The 16,703-nt window shown below is 44.2% G+C and overlaps 1 protein-coding gene and 1 pseudogene across 1 annotated transcript; both read left to right on the top strand.

The window, feature by feature from the left end:
• Window positions 1-5,252, top strand: part of LOC102839484 — a 14,117-nt pseudogene extending 8,865 nt beyond the window's left edge.
• A 1,724-nt stretch (window positions 5,253-6,976) lies between these two features.
• On the top strand, window positions 6,977-13,675 carry LOC102839119 (zinc finger protein 135-like). Its single transcript, XM_006869063.1, has 3 exons — window positions 6,977-7,017; window positions 12,322-12,907; window positions 13,247-13,675. The coding sequence occupies exons 1-3, from the start codon at window positions 6,977-6,979 to the stop codon at window positions 13,673-13,675; spliced, it is 1,056 nt and encodes a 351-aa protein (XP_006869125.1).
• The last annotated feature ends 3,028 nt before the right edge of the window (window positions 13,676-16,703 follow it).

Raw genomic sequence — 16,703 nt, 5'->3', positions numbered from 1 at the left:
GCTCCAGCTGTTCAGGCTGGTCTGCTTGTCCTTTCTAGTGGGAATGTCCCATCTTAGAAAGTTCTGGATGGGACTCAGGATTCCACCTATGGTCCTATACACTTCAAAGGCTCTGTAAGAGGCCTGTTTCACTGGGCAAGTTCTAGCATCCCTTTTAGGTGTCCTAGTCAGTTGCAGGCTGAAGCTGGGCTTGTAAAGGACCTTTATTTTTAATATCAATTCATTTTCAGTTACATGTTTTGGAAAGATTTTCTCTTAGTGCTTGGCTTGTCCTTTCATTCTCTTAACAATTCCAAAGACATAGAATTGTTTGTTTTAGACTCCAGTGTATCCTTTTGTTTACTTTTCGGCCATGGATCATGCTTTTAGTGTTGTATCTAAAAACTCTCACCAAACCCATGTCATCTAGAGTTTCTCTTATGTGGTCTTAGAGTTTGATAGTTTTGTACTGACATTTAGGTCTGGGTCTGTATTGGGTTAATGTTTGTAAAAGGCTATAAAATTGCTTGGGGATGTGAGTCCGCCATCGTCATCCGCGTCTCCAGCTAAGCCGCTGCCGCTGTCGCTATGGAAACGTGAGCGGTTCCGGAGGTACTTGGAGAAGTCTGCCATGCTGGGAGACTTGTGTGAAGGACCAAAGAAACCTAATAGTGCTTTGGAATTTTAAAAAGCATCACTTAGGAGCTGCAACCCCAGAAAATCCAGAAATAGCGCTCCTCACCTACAATTGGCAGAAATGAAAGAGAATTAAGAAGCTATTGTAGAAGAAAATAACAAACTGAAAGCAAAGCTTGTTCAGTTAGAACCACGTCGGGAGGAGCAACGTGCCGATAGGGAGCTTCTCCAATGAAAAAGACACTGAGAATGCGTTTGTATGACTTGAATAGCTTGTTTAGTATGTAATCATTTCTGAACAGTTGCTGTAAAAGTTATACTATGTTAAATTCACATATTACATTTTGTTACAAACATACTTAGAATTGTCAATAAAAACTCAATATAACTCTTTGGCAGAATCCAAAGTAAATCCTGAAAAAAAACACAACTCTGAATTTAGCCATCAAAGTCATTTTCATTCCCTTAACAGACATTCTGTTGGCGAGCCTGGTTAGGAATGATGGTACTGGTTGCATTTTAACCAAGGAAGCTGAGTCTGGAGCTATCCCTTGGCTTAGTTGGGATATGAGCCCAGGTTAGGGTTTCCTTTACATTAAAGATGTCACTGTTGTTTACTCCCTGTGGCAGCTGGAGAAATCTGTGTGTTTTGCACAGGTTCCCACGAGCTTTCTGCTCTCATTTCTATGATGCAGAATGAATAACGGTTCCTGGCCGCCACGCTGCCGTAGATGAGTGTGAGTGTCGGTCTGAACTCTTAACAGCACGGCTGTCCCCCTTCTCTGCGGTCATGTCCATCTGATCACGTCGCCTTGCTCTGCTCTGCGTTTCAGTGGGCCTGGTTGCACGTTGGCCCTCTGAGTTCGTGATTTTTCAATTTGCTGTAATACCAGGTACCCTGATTGTATGTTATATTACTTTAAAGCAGGGTCACACTGTACCCTTACCCTTATGAAAAGTGCTCAGTGAGCGCAGAGCAGAGGCAACAGAAAATACAGGGTTTGTGTCTTAGCTGGGATGAGAAGGGGAATGAGCCATATACTGTGAGGGACAATAATTTATGGGTGTAATTATATACATAGTGCAGTTTTCCTCAAAGTGGTTTTCTAGCCTTGACTTCATTTTCTCCTTACTGTTCTGATGATGTCGTAGGGCAGATGTGAAGGAGGGTCTTGAGTGCTGAAATTTTAGGCCACAGACGTATGCTAATACAAACCGTTCGCTGACTTTAGGAATTTGAGCAGATCAGTTAACCACTCTGAGAGTACACTACGCTTTCCTCATCTGTTAAATGAGAAGAATGTCTGGGCTGCAGACCTCACAGGGATGTCCTGAGTGTCCACTGAGAATGTTTGAGAAAGATTTGCAAATGGTGACGCACTAAAGAAAAAAAAAAAGGTTATAAACTCTTCGTCTAGACTTCCTCTTTGCTACTGAATGTCTTCGCGCACCATTTATTGAAGAAGGCATCCTTCTTTCATTGAATTGTTTTGGGTAATTACTCAGAGATCAGATAACTTCTGTTTGTGTCTGCCCACTTCTGGGCTCTCGGTTATGTCCCGCTGATCTCTTCGCCTGTTCTTTTGCCAGTCCCACAGAGTCTTGATTACTTTAACTTCTGAGTTAGTCGTGATAGGGTATTGTGATTACATCAGTCTTCTGGTGTTTGTTTTCAGGGCTATAGATTCGCCTCTTAATATGGCTTTCTCTGCGTCCAACAGCTTTTGATAACATATATCTTCGTTTTCATTTAGCTTAAAACATTTTGCACTTTCTCCTAGGGCTTTATCTCACATGTTATTTAGAAGCGTGTTGTTTCATGTCTGTATATGTTGGTATTTTCCAGCTATCTTTCTTTTATTGTTTTTTAGTGTAATTTCATCGTGGGCTGAACATCCTTTACATGGTTTCTAGTTTTTAAGATTTGTCAAGTTGTGTTTTCTGGCCTAGAACGTGGTCTGCCTAGAGCCTGTGTACTGTGTTGTTTCGTGTAAATATCAATTCGATCCAGTTGATTGTGTTTTAGTTCAACGTTGAGCTTTCTGATTGTCTTCCTGTTCTCTCTGTCAGTTAATAATGGGGGGTGACACTTTCCAGCTATAATAGTAGATTAGTTTATTTCTCCTAGAAATTCCATTGGCTCTTACCTCGCATATTTTGGAATTCTGCTGTTAGACACATACACATGAAAAAGTGTTGCACCTTCTTGAAGAATTCCCCCTTTTATCATTCCTGCCCCTCTTCATCATGATCCGTTTCCTTGCCTACATTCTGCTGTGTCTCAATTTCATACAGCTGCCCCACCTTCTCACACGTTCCTTTTCTATGTAATCCATCTTTGTATAGTAAATGACTTTGTTGTAGATAATGTAGTCTCATTCTTTGGTGTATGTATACCATCGACGTTTTAATGTATCATTTAATATCTTCATGTTTGTTTGTTTTTGTTTTAAGTTACTGTTTTTGGCTTTCAATCATTTTCCACCTCTTCTGCTTTTCGTCGAGCTTTATACAGTTGACCTGTGAACACCTCTGGCTTAACCTGCATGAGCCAAAATATACAAGGATTGTTTTTCCTGTTCCAGTGAATTCAGGTGTTGTGAGTGCCCACTCAGAGCACCTGGTGAGTCTCGTTGTTTCCATGTGACACCTACAGTTAGTGTGAGTGGAAGGTGAGGAGCTAGCGGTCACTGGAGACCAACTGATCACGCACATATGATTAGCCCCGCATGACCCTTTCAGCAGATACTCGCCACACTTAGACCTCCTGAGAGGTGGCCGGCCCTGACTCCTGTACTGTTGCCAGGCCCCCGTGGTGGTATACCTGACATGCCTCCTGCTGTTCCTTTAGTGGTAGCTCTGGAGTTGGCCGTATCTGTCTGCCAGCCCCTACCCCAGTCACCGTCAGTTAACATTAGGAGACTCCATGGATACTTGTTAAGTGTCAGTGAGTTGGTTCTGACACATAGCGATCCTGTATGTGTTTCGAGGAGCAGCAGGTGAGTTTGACCTTGCAGTTCAAATTGACTTTGCAGTGCCGTGCATCAGCCCACAGTGCCACACCAGGCCTCCAAAGTTATTGTTGATGTTAAGCACCATTGAGTCGGTTCTGATCCATAGCAGCCCTGTATAGGGGTTCCTAGGAGCGCCTGGTGAGCGTGAACTTACACCTTGCAGTTCAGACTGACTTTGCAGTCCAGTGCATTAACCCTCAGCGCCACACCAGGCCTCATGGTTATTGGATACTCTGTTGTGTCTTTTTATACATGACATAGAAATGAGCTAGTATATCTTAAACTGTTCACCAAACAGTTCAAGTCATGGACATTTACCATTACTTTATTGTATGAAGAGTCTTGAAGGTTTTTGCTTCATGTGTAACCTGGTCCCCTGCAGTTCGGAGACTTGGGGGTTTCGGCTCTTGCTCAAAGCTTGTGCTGCCATCATAGCAGGCTTGGTTAAAGGTGACTGGGGTGACTTCCCTCCCCACTTCTTGACAAGTGGAGTCTTCCTCTCCTAACGCTACTCTGTTTTCACACCGAGTCTCACCTGGCCGGCTCTTCTCTCCTCGCTACACTAGGAAGTCACTCTTCCGTTGGTCAAGGTCCAGGCTGTCAGAGCTGGGTGTCTCCAAGGGACTGGAAATGTGACAAAATTGAGGGCTGAGCCTCCAAGGCCTCTGTCTTTCAGGCTTCTTGGGCAATTTGGTAAATAGCCCTGTTCATACTTCATGGTCTTAAAAGTTTAGGGTGGGGGGTGGTAAAAATTTTGTCTGGTGTAGCCAAGCCTTTGCCAATTTGATGTTTGTATGTATCCCATGGTGATCTGATGACTCCATCCTGCTGGACTGCCATTGCCAAGTGGGAATTGCAGCCTCTTGTCCACCAGCAAACACAGATGTAATGCTCTTGATCATCTTGCGCCACGATTGTTGTCAGATGCCAGCACATTGGTTCAACCTCACAGCAACCCCGTGCACAACAGCCCGAAACACCGGTCCTGCTTGCTCCTCACAGTTTTGTTGTGCTTGAGCCCACCTTGTCTGGCCATCTTGTTGGGGGTTGCAAGAATGTGTGTGTGGCGCTGACTGTTCCTCCCACAACACTCTCTGCCTCTCTGGTGGTTTGCTGGTCCATTGCAATGACAGAACTCAGGCACCACACTCAGTTATGGGGTTTACTAGGGAGCTTACCAGGTTACAAAGCAGGGTCCGAAAAGGCTCGGGGCAGAGTTCTTCCAGTCAGGACAGCCTCTCTGCAGCCGCACCCATAGCAGACTTTTCTCTGGCCGGGTCACGTTAACCAAGCTCTTGTCGGGCTAATGGTAAAGCTCTTAGGAGAGAGCACTCCACCGGAAGCCTCGGCTTGAACACCGTCAGCTCTAGATTAGGCTCAGGAGACCTAGCTCTCTCACGTACATACCTGACGGACTGTGCTTGCTCCGTGGGCTGGGAAGGCCACCGCTCGGCCTTGGGCTCAGGTCTTGGTTCTGCCGCTGTTCCTGTGCCCCTCCTCCAGCGTCTCAGCTTTCTGTCCCCGGATCAAGGTGGGCCAGTGCACAGGGATGGCAGCGAGGCCCTACCCGTGCTGCTGAGCTGTGTAGTTTATGTCCCTGCTAGAGCTCCACAGCTCAGCTGAGACCTGTCATCCTCAGTGTCTTCTCCCACCTCTCTGTCCCGGGCCCAGCAGGGCGGAAACAGCATTTGGTGGAAGCTACAGACCATGGTTATAGGAGACATGCGATAGTGCACCACTCCGCAGAGCTCTTCCTCTTTGTTGTGGATCCTGCACTTTACCGAGCACGTTGTCCTTCTCTAGGGACTGGTCCTTCCGGAAACATAGCCAGAGTATAACAGGTGAAGTCTGACCAGCCTTTCTCCTGACACCAGGAGCAGTCTGGCTGGCCTCTTCCAAGACGGATTTGTGTGTTCTTCTAGCAGCTCATGGTACTTGGGATATCCTTCACCAAAACAGTAATTCAAAGGCATCGATTCTGTGGTCTTCCTTAGTTGCTGTCCAACGTTCACTCGCATATTGGTCGATTGGAAAGACCATGGCTTCAGTCAGGTGCTCCTGAGTCTTCAAATGTAACCACTTTAAAGCAGAGGTCTTCTGCAGCAGATATGGCTAATGGAGCGAGCGTGTCATTTATTGGCCCGGCTTTGAGAGTTTCTTTTCTTTCCATTGAGGTGTAATTCATACTGAAGGCTCGAGTCTGATTTTCATCAGTGTTTTAAGCCCTCCTCACTTCCAACAAGCAAGGTTGTATCATCTATGTATCGCAGGTTGTTAATGAGTCTTCCTCCAGTTCCTGTGCCACATTCTTCCTGTAATCTCTGCCTATCTGATCGGCATACAGACTGAATAAGTATGGTGAAAGGACCACGCAGTGTCCCCGAGTTCTGTTGGAAGAACCGCCAGTTGATCAGTGTTATCCACAGTTAGTCAGGAGCCATACATTCAAATGCCTCTGCATAGTCAATAAAGTACAAATAAACATCTTTCTGGTATTCTCTGCTGTCAGCCAAGATCCAGCTGATGCCAGTAGTGACATCCCTCATTCCACATCCTCGTCTGATTCCAGCTGGAATTTCTAGTAACTACCCGTTGATGTACTGCTGCAACCATTTTTTTAATCATTTTCAGCCAAAGTTTACTTGCATGTGATATTAATAATTCTATTTGATGATTTTCACATTCCAATGTATCACCTTTCTTTGTTGCTGTGTGTTCATGTCTTAATCACATGAGACTGTCCATGTGAGGGGTCAGGGTTTGTGTTTGATGAGGGGACAGTCAGTGGTGTCCGGCTGCGTCAGATCTCAACATTAGAGATCCTTGATCCACTTGTTTTCTGTCTCCTGCGTTGTAGGAGCACCTGAGATCTTTCAAACTTTTATTACCTTTGTCTGTCTGTGTAAAAGGGACAGAATGGATGTCTGACCAACAGAGTTTTTGAGAAATAGGTTACTGACACGTAAACATTTATAACTGTCAAAAATATTTTTTTGGTGGTGGTTTTTCAGCAGGTGCGCCTGTAACCCTCTGGTCTCAGAGTTGTACAGAAAACTATGACCAGCTCGGGGCTCAGTGCTGCCAGTTTGTTTATGTGGCCCTCGGTCCTGCCATGCCTGTGAAGGGTAACAGAACCACATTCAGCATTGTTTCCCAGTTGTTAATGCTGCAGCCTGTCCTCAGATTTTAGTGTATGTTCTGCTGGGTCTGAGGGAGAAAGTGTAATTGTGTACAAGGAATTTAGTATCTGAATGAGAGCATCTCTCTAACTTCTGCTGTTTTCTGACTGTGTTGTTCTTATAGTTGGGTCCAATTTGTACCAACCCCACGTACGACAGAATAAAGCGATGTCGGACGTGTGCGGGCCTCACAGTCACCACGCCCTTGGGTGCGCTCACTCCATCCTTCTATGGAGTTGAGCATCTTCCTCTTCTTCCCTGACAGTCGACTTTACTGAGTGTCATATCCTTCTTCAGTGCCTCGTTCCTTCTAACGTGCTCGGAGTATGTGAGACAGAGCCCACACTTCTGAGCACTGTCGTGACTGTATTGCTTCGAAGACACTTTTTTGTTATTCTGAAAGTCTGTGAAATTTCTAATACGATTGAAAGACACCAGTTCTTTGTTTAGCTTTTGCGTGTGTATAAGCAGATTGAAAACACTCTATCTTGTTTGTGGTACACTCAAGTCCTCAAAGTGACATCTTTGCTCTTTAATGTTGTAAAAAGACCTTCTGCAGCAGATTTGCCCAATACACTACGTTGTGTGATTTCTTGACTACTGCTTCCATGGGCATTAATCAAGTAAAATGAAATCTTGACCACTTTGATCTTTTCTTCATTTATTGTGATATTGCTTATTGGCCCAGTGGTGAGGATTTGGGTTTTCTGGTTGTTGAGCTATAATCTGTACTCTCGGATCGTCAACAGTATTTCAGGGTCTCGTAAATTTCAGTATACAAGATTGTGTCATCTGTGTAGCACAGATTGTTAATAACTCTTTCTCCAAACCTGAAGCCATGTTCTTTGTCATGTAGTGCAACTTCTTGACTTGACTTGACTATGGTGAAAGAATACAACCCTCACACACACCTGTCCTGATTTTAATCAACTCTGTATTCTTTTGTTCTGTTGGAACAAGTGTCCCTGAGTCTATTACAGATTTCTCGTGATCACAATGACATGTTCTTGAATGCCCATTCTGGAGTCCTTGTGTGGCGCTGCGGGTTAATGCACTGAGCTACAAGCTCTGTTTGAACCACAGAGTTGGCGGTTCAACCTTACCAGCTGCTCCTCAGAAACCCTGTACATGGTCGCTGTGAGTCAGAACCGACTCAACAGCCCTCAACAACAACACCCATTCTGTGCAGTGTTACCCATAATTTGTCATGGTCCACACAGTCAATTGTTTTTGCATAGTATGTAAAACATATGTAAGCATCTTTTTGGTAATCTCTACAATGATAGTCCTCGTCTCATGTTCTGGTCTAAATTTCATAAATCTCAAATTTCTGGCACTTCCCTGTCAATGTTACACTACTATAAACATTTTTGAAAAATCTTCAGCAAATATGTATTTGCTTGTTATGTCATTGATACATTTTGATCATCTCAGCATTCTGTTTGGTATTCTTTCTTTGAATTAGACACAAATATGGATATCTTATTGTATTAGGCACATCCGCTGCATAAGACCTCTTTAAAGTGTTCAAGAGAGATTTCAGTTTGAGGACTAAGGTGCACCTGATCCAAGCCACGGTATTTTCAATAGCCTCATACGCATGTGAAAGTTGCCCAGTGAATAATAAGGAAGACAGTAGAAGAGTGGATGGAGCTGAGTTATGGTGTTGAGGAGAATATTAAAAGTGCCATGGCCTGCCAGAAGAACAAATAAATCTGTGTTGGAAGAAGTACAGCCAGAGTGCTCCTTAGAAGCCAGGACGGACAGACTTCATCTCTCATACTTTGGACATATCATCAGTGGGGACCAGTCCCTGGAGAAGGACATCATGCTTGGTAAAGAAGAGGGTCAGTGAAAACAAGAGAGACCCCAGTGAGATGGATTGACCCAGTGGTCCAAGTATACAACGATCGTGAGGTTGGTGGAGGTCCGGCATGTGTCACTCTGTCGTGCACAGGGTCGCTAGGAGCTGGTGCTGGCTCCATAGTACCTGAGATCTTCTCTGATCGATTGGTAAGGTAGCTGTCATCCACGTGTCTTCTCACGGATGAGTTCAAGCTTCCAGGATTGCACTCGTTTGTTCCTCCCTTTCCATTGGTGCTTTGCGGGTCCTGGATCCGTGTTTATACCAGTGCTTCCTTGCAGTTTGGCCTTCTTCCTTCAATGCTGCATTTTCTAGATCGTGTAGAACCTTCTGGAACTTGTGGTGTGGCGCTGTATGGTCAGCACTAGACTGCAGACTTTAAGGTCGGCAGTTCAAACCCACCAGCTGCTCCTCGGAAACCTATACAGGGTCTCTATGAGTCGTAACTGACTGGACAGCACTTAACAACAGTACCGTCTGAGACGGTTGAACACCAAGCAGTTTCTTTTGGTGTAATGACTGTCTGTCTCCCTTCTCTATTCTTTGGGTGTTTCCTGAGACATTGACTATTTTGGCCCTAGAGGCCATCAGTACTGTAACTCGAGCCTTGAGAAATGAGGACTGCACCCTACTCTTGCTTTTTGAACTCCAGGTCTTTTCGCGTTTCATTATCCTGCTATAACTCGTCATTTCGAGCCACCCTTTGCAATCTTCTGTTCAGCTCTTTTATTTCATCTTTTTTCCCCCCATGAGCTTTAGGTACTCCACATCCAACATCAAGTTTCAGAGCCTCTTCTAACATCCATTTTGGTCTTTTCTTTCTCTGCATAAATTCAGAGGACTAAGACTGCAATGGATAATAGTCACACTGTGGAAAAGTTCTTTCAATGTGTAGGAAGTCTGAGACTGGATGGCGGCAGGTTGATGACTGGGCCCTCGAGTAGACCATGGTAGAACCCAGCACCTTATTTTCCTGTGACATCTCACTTCTCCAGGACTGTCAGCCTAACCCTTCACTGTTATAAACTGACTGCTTTCTTGTTCACGGGATGTTTCAGGACTCAGTGCTCTTTGAGGACGTGGCGGTGGTCTTTAGTCAGGAGGAGTGGGCTCTGCTGGATCTTGCTCAGAAGAAACTCTACAGACATGTGATGATGGAAACCTTCAGAAATGTGACTTCAGTAGGTAAGAAGTGTCTTCTTTTTCTTTTAAATTTCCTTTAGTGAACAAAAGTACTTAATGACTTCGTTTCCATCTCTGGGATAAGGAATGGGAATCAATTATTGAATAGCACAGGCTTAGTTCCTTCATCTGTAGAACGCACGTATTCTGACTTCCCCATGAAAACCAGCCTGTGGTGGTGGTGGTGTTATGTGCCATGGAGTCGGTTCTGACTCATAGCGACCCTGCACCTGGTTTCTGAGGCTGTAAATCTTTACAGGAGCAGAAAGCCTCATCTTTCTCCCGTGCAACAGCTGGTATAGTTTGGAACTGCTGACCGTGAGATTAGCAGCCCGATTCGTAACCACTACGCTACCAGAGCTCCTTAGCCTGTGTAGTAGTTAAGTGAAGTTTCATTTGTCTTGTAATGAAAAGTCTGGAGGCTCTAGAAGTGTTGTGAATACCAGCAGGGGTCTCATGGATCCCTGTAAACATTGAGAGGTTTGTGTCTGGGGACCTTAGAGTTTTACTGTTTGACATGATTATTTTTCTACACATAAACTCACACTTCTCCATGTTCCAAGACCCTGAAGATGTAAGTATTGACTTGGCATTAGGGAATTGTTCGCCGCTCCGCAGTCTTCCCTGCTGAAGCGCATTCTGCCATGAGCACCATGTGGGCCAGCCGCACCCATTTGTACTCTGGAGGGCCACAAACAGTGCAGACAGAAATGACAGGAAGTCAGCACCTGGAAAAGAGGCCACAACCTCACAGCTAGCAGACCTTACCTTTCTGATGTTGCAATGCTCTCATTCCTGTGGCCGGGGAGACCCTCTTCATCACCTAACAGTGCAGGGGTCTTATGCACAAAGTGTTTTCTGCTTTGGTAATACCTATCCATGTCGCTGTCCCTCTGGACCCTCATGGATGGATTGTGTACTAAAGCGCTTGTTTCCTGTTGCCACAGCTCTGAACCAGCTCAGCGGGACTAAGTGTTTCTTTGTTCGCACCAGCCTTTTCCCTCCTACTCAGTCCTATACTTTTTGTTTCATGTTGTAAACCTCAACTTGGATTATTGGGGCAGTCTCTCAAAGCCTGAACGAGGAAGAGAAATCATCCAGTGAACATGAAGTGTTGCAAATCATGAAGACTAACTCCTGGTCCTTCATGTTAGGAGAAACTTCCGAATCATGTGACAGTAATGATTTGAGGTGAGTGTATTCTCCTAGAGAAGTTCGTTCGCTAGGAGAAAGCTCTGATGTGTCAAGACCATGTGTACTTCTGTGTGTACATACATATAGATGCCCTGGTGGTAGAGGGAGAGAGATAAGGCTGTACTTTCTTAAAAGATTTACAGTCTCAGAAACCTCTCTGTTCCCTAGAGTCTCTATGAGTCAGAATCTACTTAATGGAAATGAGTATTTTTATTCATATGTACGTGTTTATATATGGTGGTGGTGGTGATGTGCCGTGGAGTTGGTTCTGACTCTTAGCGACCCTACAGTTTCTGAGGCTGTAAGTCTTTATGGGAGAAGGAAAATGAGGCTTTCTCCCACAGAACAGCTGGTTGTTTCGAACTGCTAACCTTGAGGTTGGCAGCCTGTTCTTTTATATATAAAAGATGTAGTAGAGATTCTGCAACAGAGAGAAATACCTTCATGGAGATGGAGTGATACAGTGGCTAAAACAATGGATCCAAACGTAGCAACAATTATGAAGATGGTTCATGAGCACACAGCATTTTATTTTGTTGTAGGTGACGTTGCTGTGAAATAGACCTGACCAGAAAGCAGCTAATAGCAACACATATGTCAACCTACCTTTAACACCGTGTGTTTGGAGAATGTTCATGAGTAAGATGTTGAGCATTAGAAACATATTTGACTTGGATACAACAGTCATCCATGTATTTTAGAAACACAGTAATAGTTACGTTTTGGCTCGATGATTTGACCGGTGAAACATGAGACAAGACAGGGCCAAATCCTTACACGTTGTCTTTGCTTGGTAATGGGGAAGTGGGTGCAAATTTCTTTCTAACCACATTGGGCCTGTGCTTGACAGGAGTCCTACAGCAGAGAACCTCTGTGAAAGTATTGAAGACAATCACTTTGGGAAAACCTTCAGTGAGATTCCAAATCTTGCCATGCTACAAAGAAATCCTCCATATTTCAATCCTTGTGAGTGGTATGAGTGTGGAAAAGCCTCCCCAGAACACTCACCCTCTCCCCTCCCACCTCTCACTCCTCTCATCAATCGTAATGTAAAGATACCCCATAAATGCAAGGTATGTGGGAAAGACTTCGCTTCTATCTCAGCACTTAAGAATCCTGGGACAACACTCACTGGTGCAAAAAACTATGAATGCAATGAATGTGGGGAACACTTCTGCAGTTTCTCTTTCTTTTGGGCACATGTGAGAAACCATGAATGTAAAGACTGTTGTAAGATGTACAGTCATCCTTCATCCCTCGTTTTACATGACAGAGATCTGCCCTGTGAATATAAGCAATGTGATAAGACTTTCAGTGAGGACTTACCCTTCACTAAGCAGGTAAGAACTCACAGTGGAGAGAGACCTCATGAATGTAAGGAATGCGGGAAAGCCTTTTCTTACCTCTCGGCCCTCACTAGACACTTACGGACTCACAGTGAAGAGAGGCCTTACGAATGTAACGAGTGTGGGAAAGCCTTTAGTGACGCCTCATCTCTCTCCAAACATTTAAGAACTCACACTGGAGAGAGACCCTATGGATGTAAAGTGTGTGGGAAAACCTTTGCGTGTTCCTCCAACCTTAGCAAACATGTGAGAACTCACAGTGCGGAGAGGCCCTATGAATGTCAGGAATGTGGGAGAGCCTTCAGTGAGGCCTCGTACCTTACTCGACACATAAGAACTCACAGTGGGGAGAGGCCGTACGAGTGTAAGGAGTGTGGGAAGGCTTTTAGCTACGCCTCGACCCTCACTCGACATGTAAGGACTCACAGTGGGGAGAGGCCCTATGAGTGTAAGGAATGTGGGAAAGCCTTCAGTCGGCACTCTCATCTCACTAAGCACATAAGAAGAATTCACATACAGGAAAGACCTCAGGGACAGACAGACTGTGGGGGAGCCTTTCTTGGTTCCTCAGTCCTCACGATTCCTGGGAGAACTCACACTGTCGAGAGGCCTTATGAATGTAAGGAATGCGGGAAAGCCTTTACTCATGCTTTAGCCCTCACTAAACACATAAGAACTCACACGGAAGAGCGAGCTTATGAATGTAAACACTGCGGGGAAGCCTTTAGACTTGCCTCAACCCTCACTAGACATATAAGAACTCACACTGGAGAGAGGCCCTATGAATGTAAGGAATGTGGGAAAGCCTTCAGGCGAGCCTCACACCTCACTAAACATATAAGGAGAACGCACAGTGGAGAGAGACCTTATAAATGTAAGGAATGTGGAAAAGCCTTTTGTGATTCTTCAACCCTCACCATACATACAAGAACTCACACAGGAGAGAGACCTTATGAATGTAAGGAATGTGGGAAAGCCTTCAGGCAGCTCTCAGCACTCATTACACATGTAAGGGCTTACAGTGGAGAGAGACCATACGAATGTAAACAATGTGGGAAAGCCTTCATTTGTTCCTCTACTCTCACTTCACATATAAGAACTCACACTGGAGAGAGGCCCTATGAATGTAAGGAATGTGGAAAAGCCTTCAGGCAGCTCTCAACCCTTAATAAACACATAAGGACTCACAGTGGAGAGAGGCCCTATGAATGCAAGGAATGTGGGAAAGCCTTCCGGCAGCTCTCAACACTCACTACACATATTAGAATTCATAATGGATAGTGACCCTGTGGCTCTAAAGGATGTTAGAGACCCTTAAGCCCTTGTTCACATCACACTTGGCATCTCACATGCTTGCATCTGTGGTAGTGTCAGATGCTTCGTTATTGTGTACTAGCAAACAGGATTTCTGGAAGTGTGAATAAAGAACAGTTTTTCAGTAAGAAAACAATCCTAAGCCAAGAAAGAGCTCAGAGCTCCTTGTGACTGTAGAGCAGAGGCAGTGTTGGCTTCATCATAACAATGGTGCTGCCTCAATCAATCTTTACCCCTTTCTTAGTCCAGACTAGATTTTATCTTCCTCAGTGACTCTTGACTGTTGCAAATGAGGCTGCAGGAAACAGCTTGAGCACCTGTGGTTTTACGGTTTTTAAAGTATGTTTTGTTTATTTGCGGTGAGCCCTGGTGTGGTGCTGTAGGATAACTACTGGACCATAATGTTGGTTTGAATCGCAAGGTCAGCAGTTCAAACTCACAAGCCGCTGCTCAGAAACCCTTTACAAGGTCGCTATGAGTCAAATTGACTTGTTGGCTCTTAACATTTATCTGGGAAGGTGGAGAGTCTAGGAATGTATATATATGTATTTTCTAATCATGAATTCAGTGAAGGTTTATAGAGCAGATCATCAGTTTTACATTCAACAAATCATAGACTTCATTTCATCTTAACGATTGCAGTCCCCTCCATTGAACATAACTCATCCCACTTCCCTCCCTGTGCTTCCTGTTGGCTTTCCTCCCGTCCTAATCTATGAATTGTGTCCTTGGGTCACTGCTGCCCTTTTGATCTCAAACGGTTGGCCATTCTACGGTGTGCATACCTCACTACTCTGTCCCCCTGTATATGTACGTATTGTATGGTTGGAAGTTTGAGCCGTGAACTTAATACTTTATGGATGTGGGATTTTTTAAACTACAACAATAAAATACATTCTTCTTGAGTTTCATGTAAAAGTGTTTTACTTTGTTTCCATATTTTTATGTCTTCTTCCATCCTTTCCTATTTTAACACTTAGCGATTTACACTGAATAATTAGTCTCTCATGAAGTAAATCTTTGAGACTGCAGTGACTCTAATTTTCATCACTTTTAGGTCAACTGCTTTAATACCCACGGACTGTTATTACCTGTCATGATTATTGTTATGCGGATTAATAAATGGCATTTTCTGCGCCAGTCATATTTTATCTGTTCATTTCTTAGTTCTGCCAGGATGCACCTAAACCAAGCCTACTGACGTCGAGTCAATTCTACTCTTAGCAGCTCTGTATAGTGTTTCAGAGACGTTACGTTATTGTGGGAGTCGACATTGTCGACTTTGAACTGCTGACCATGCAGTTAACAGCCCAGTGCCTAACCCACGGCACCACCAGGGCTCTTTAATACCGGGATAGGCTAATACCGGGATAGGCTAATACCGGGATAGGCTAATACCGGGATAGGCTAATACCGGGATAGGCTAATACCGGGATAGGCTAATACCGCGATAGGCTAATACCGGGATAGGCTAATACCGGGATAGGCTAATACCGGGATAGGCTAATACCGCGATAGGCTAATACCGCGATAGGCTAATACCAGGATAGGCTAATACCGGGATAGGCTAATACCGGGATAGGCTAATACCGGGATAGGCTAATACCAGGATAGGCTAATACCGCGATAGGCTAATCCATATTTCTGTGTTTTGTTTTGTTTTTTAATTTTCCTTTCCTTTTTTGCTCAGATTGTCCAAGATTTGGTTACTAGGCACTCACTTAAATTGTCGTTGCTTTTGATTTGAGTCTGATTCACAGCCACCGTCCATACCACACAACAGAACCCTGCCTGGGCTTGTGCCTGGACGTGTGCCGTCTTCACAACTTTCTGTATTTGAGCCCATTGTTCTAACTACAGTGTCTTTTCAGCTCACTGACTGGCTTCTTGTTTTTCATAGATACTCTAATTTAAAAAAAAAAAAAAAAAGTCCTTATTGAAGGCAGGTTCCTCATGATAACATGTCCCAAGTACATGAGACCATCCTCGCTTCAAAGGCGCATTCTGACTGTACTTCTTCCAAGACAGATTTATTTATTCACTCTTCTGGAAGTCTTCCCTTCACCAGTATCATACTTAAAAGGTATCAATTCCTTTTTGGTCTTTGCGAATCCGTATTCGCCTGTTGCATACATAAAAGACCACTGAAAATACCATGTCATGGATCAGGTGCGCCTGAACCCTAAAAGTGAAATCTTTGCTATATAACACATTAAAGAGGTCTTTTGCAGCTGATTTGCCCAGTGCAATAGTCATTGGATTTCTTGAATGCTACTTCTGTGGGCATTGATTGTGAACTCAAGTAAAATGAAATGCTTCACAAGTTCAATCTTTTCTGTGTTTATTGTGATGTTTACTTATCGATCCATTTGTAAGGATTTCTGTTTTCTTTGCTTGATGTCTATAGCATGCCAAAGGCTGTAATGTCTCACTTAGCACTATATATTTACTGTTCTCCTTGGACTCCTGGTATGGCTGCAGGGTCAGCCCTGGACTGAGAACCACATGGTCAGCAGTTCAAACCCACCAGGTGCTCCTTGGACACCCTATACAGGGTTGCTATAAGTCAGAATTGTCTTGACATCAGCAACAACATGTCTCTCCTTAGCTTGGAAGTTGAGTTTCATTTCTTTTGGATCCACAATCAGTACCCATGGAAGCAGCAGTCAGAAGTTAAACTGTACGTTGCTTTGGGTCAATCTGCTGTAAAAAGATTCTGTGAGGTTTTACAAAAGCAAAGCTGTTCCCTTGAATAATAAGATGTGTTCGACACAAATCATGGACTTTTCAATTGCCTTACCAATGTGCAAGTTGAACAATGAAGAGGAAAGACCAAAGAAGAATTGAAGCTTTTGAATTGTGGTGGTGGTGTTGCCTGCCATCAAGTCCATTCGGATTCACAGTGACCCTGTGACAACAATGAAACACTGCCTGCAAGTGCGCCATCCTCACAATTGTTACTTGTAAGCCCACTGCCATTTATTGTTGTTGTTGT

Source organism: Chrysochloris asiatica, unplaced genomic scaffold (genome assembly GCF_000296735.1).
Source record: "Chrysochloris asiatica unplaced genomic scaffold, ChrAsi1.0 scaffold00125, whole genome shotgun sequence".
NCBI classification, from domain to species: Eukaryota; Metazoa; Chordata; class Mammalia; order Afrosoricida; family Chrysochloridae; genus Chrysochloris; species Chrysochloris asiatica.
The sequence above is the reverse complement of the archived record's forward strand: the minus strand, read 5'-3'. Positions and strand labels throughout refer to the sequence as shown.

What these genes read in the sequence shown, in the direction of transcription:
- LOC102839119 (XM_006869063.1), top strand. Translation starts at nt 6,977, where the DNA reads ATGTCGGACGTGTGCGGGCCTCACAGTCACCACGCCCTTGG. An exon ending in CACAGTCACCACGCCCTTGG is followed by an intron (nt 7,018 to 12,321) that starts GTGCGCTCACTC and finishes TTTACATGACAG; the next exon opens with AGATCTGCCCTGTGAATATA. An exon ending in AGCACATAAGAAGAATTCAC is followed by an intron (nt 12,908 to 13,246) that starts ATACAGGAAAGA and finishes AGGAGAACGCAC; the next exon opens with AGTGGAGAGAGACCTTATAA.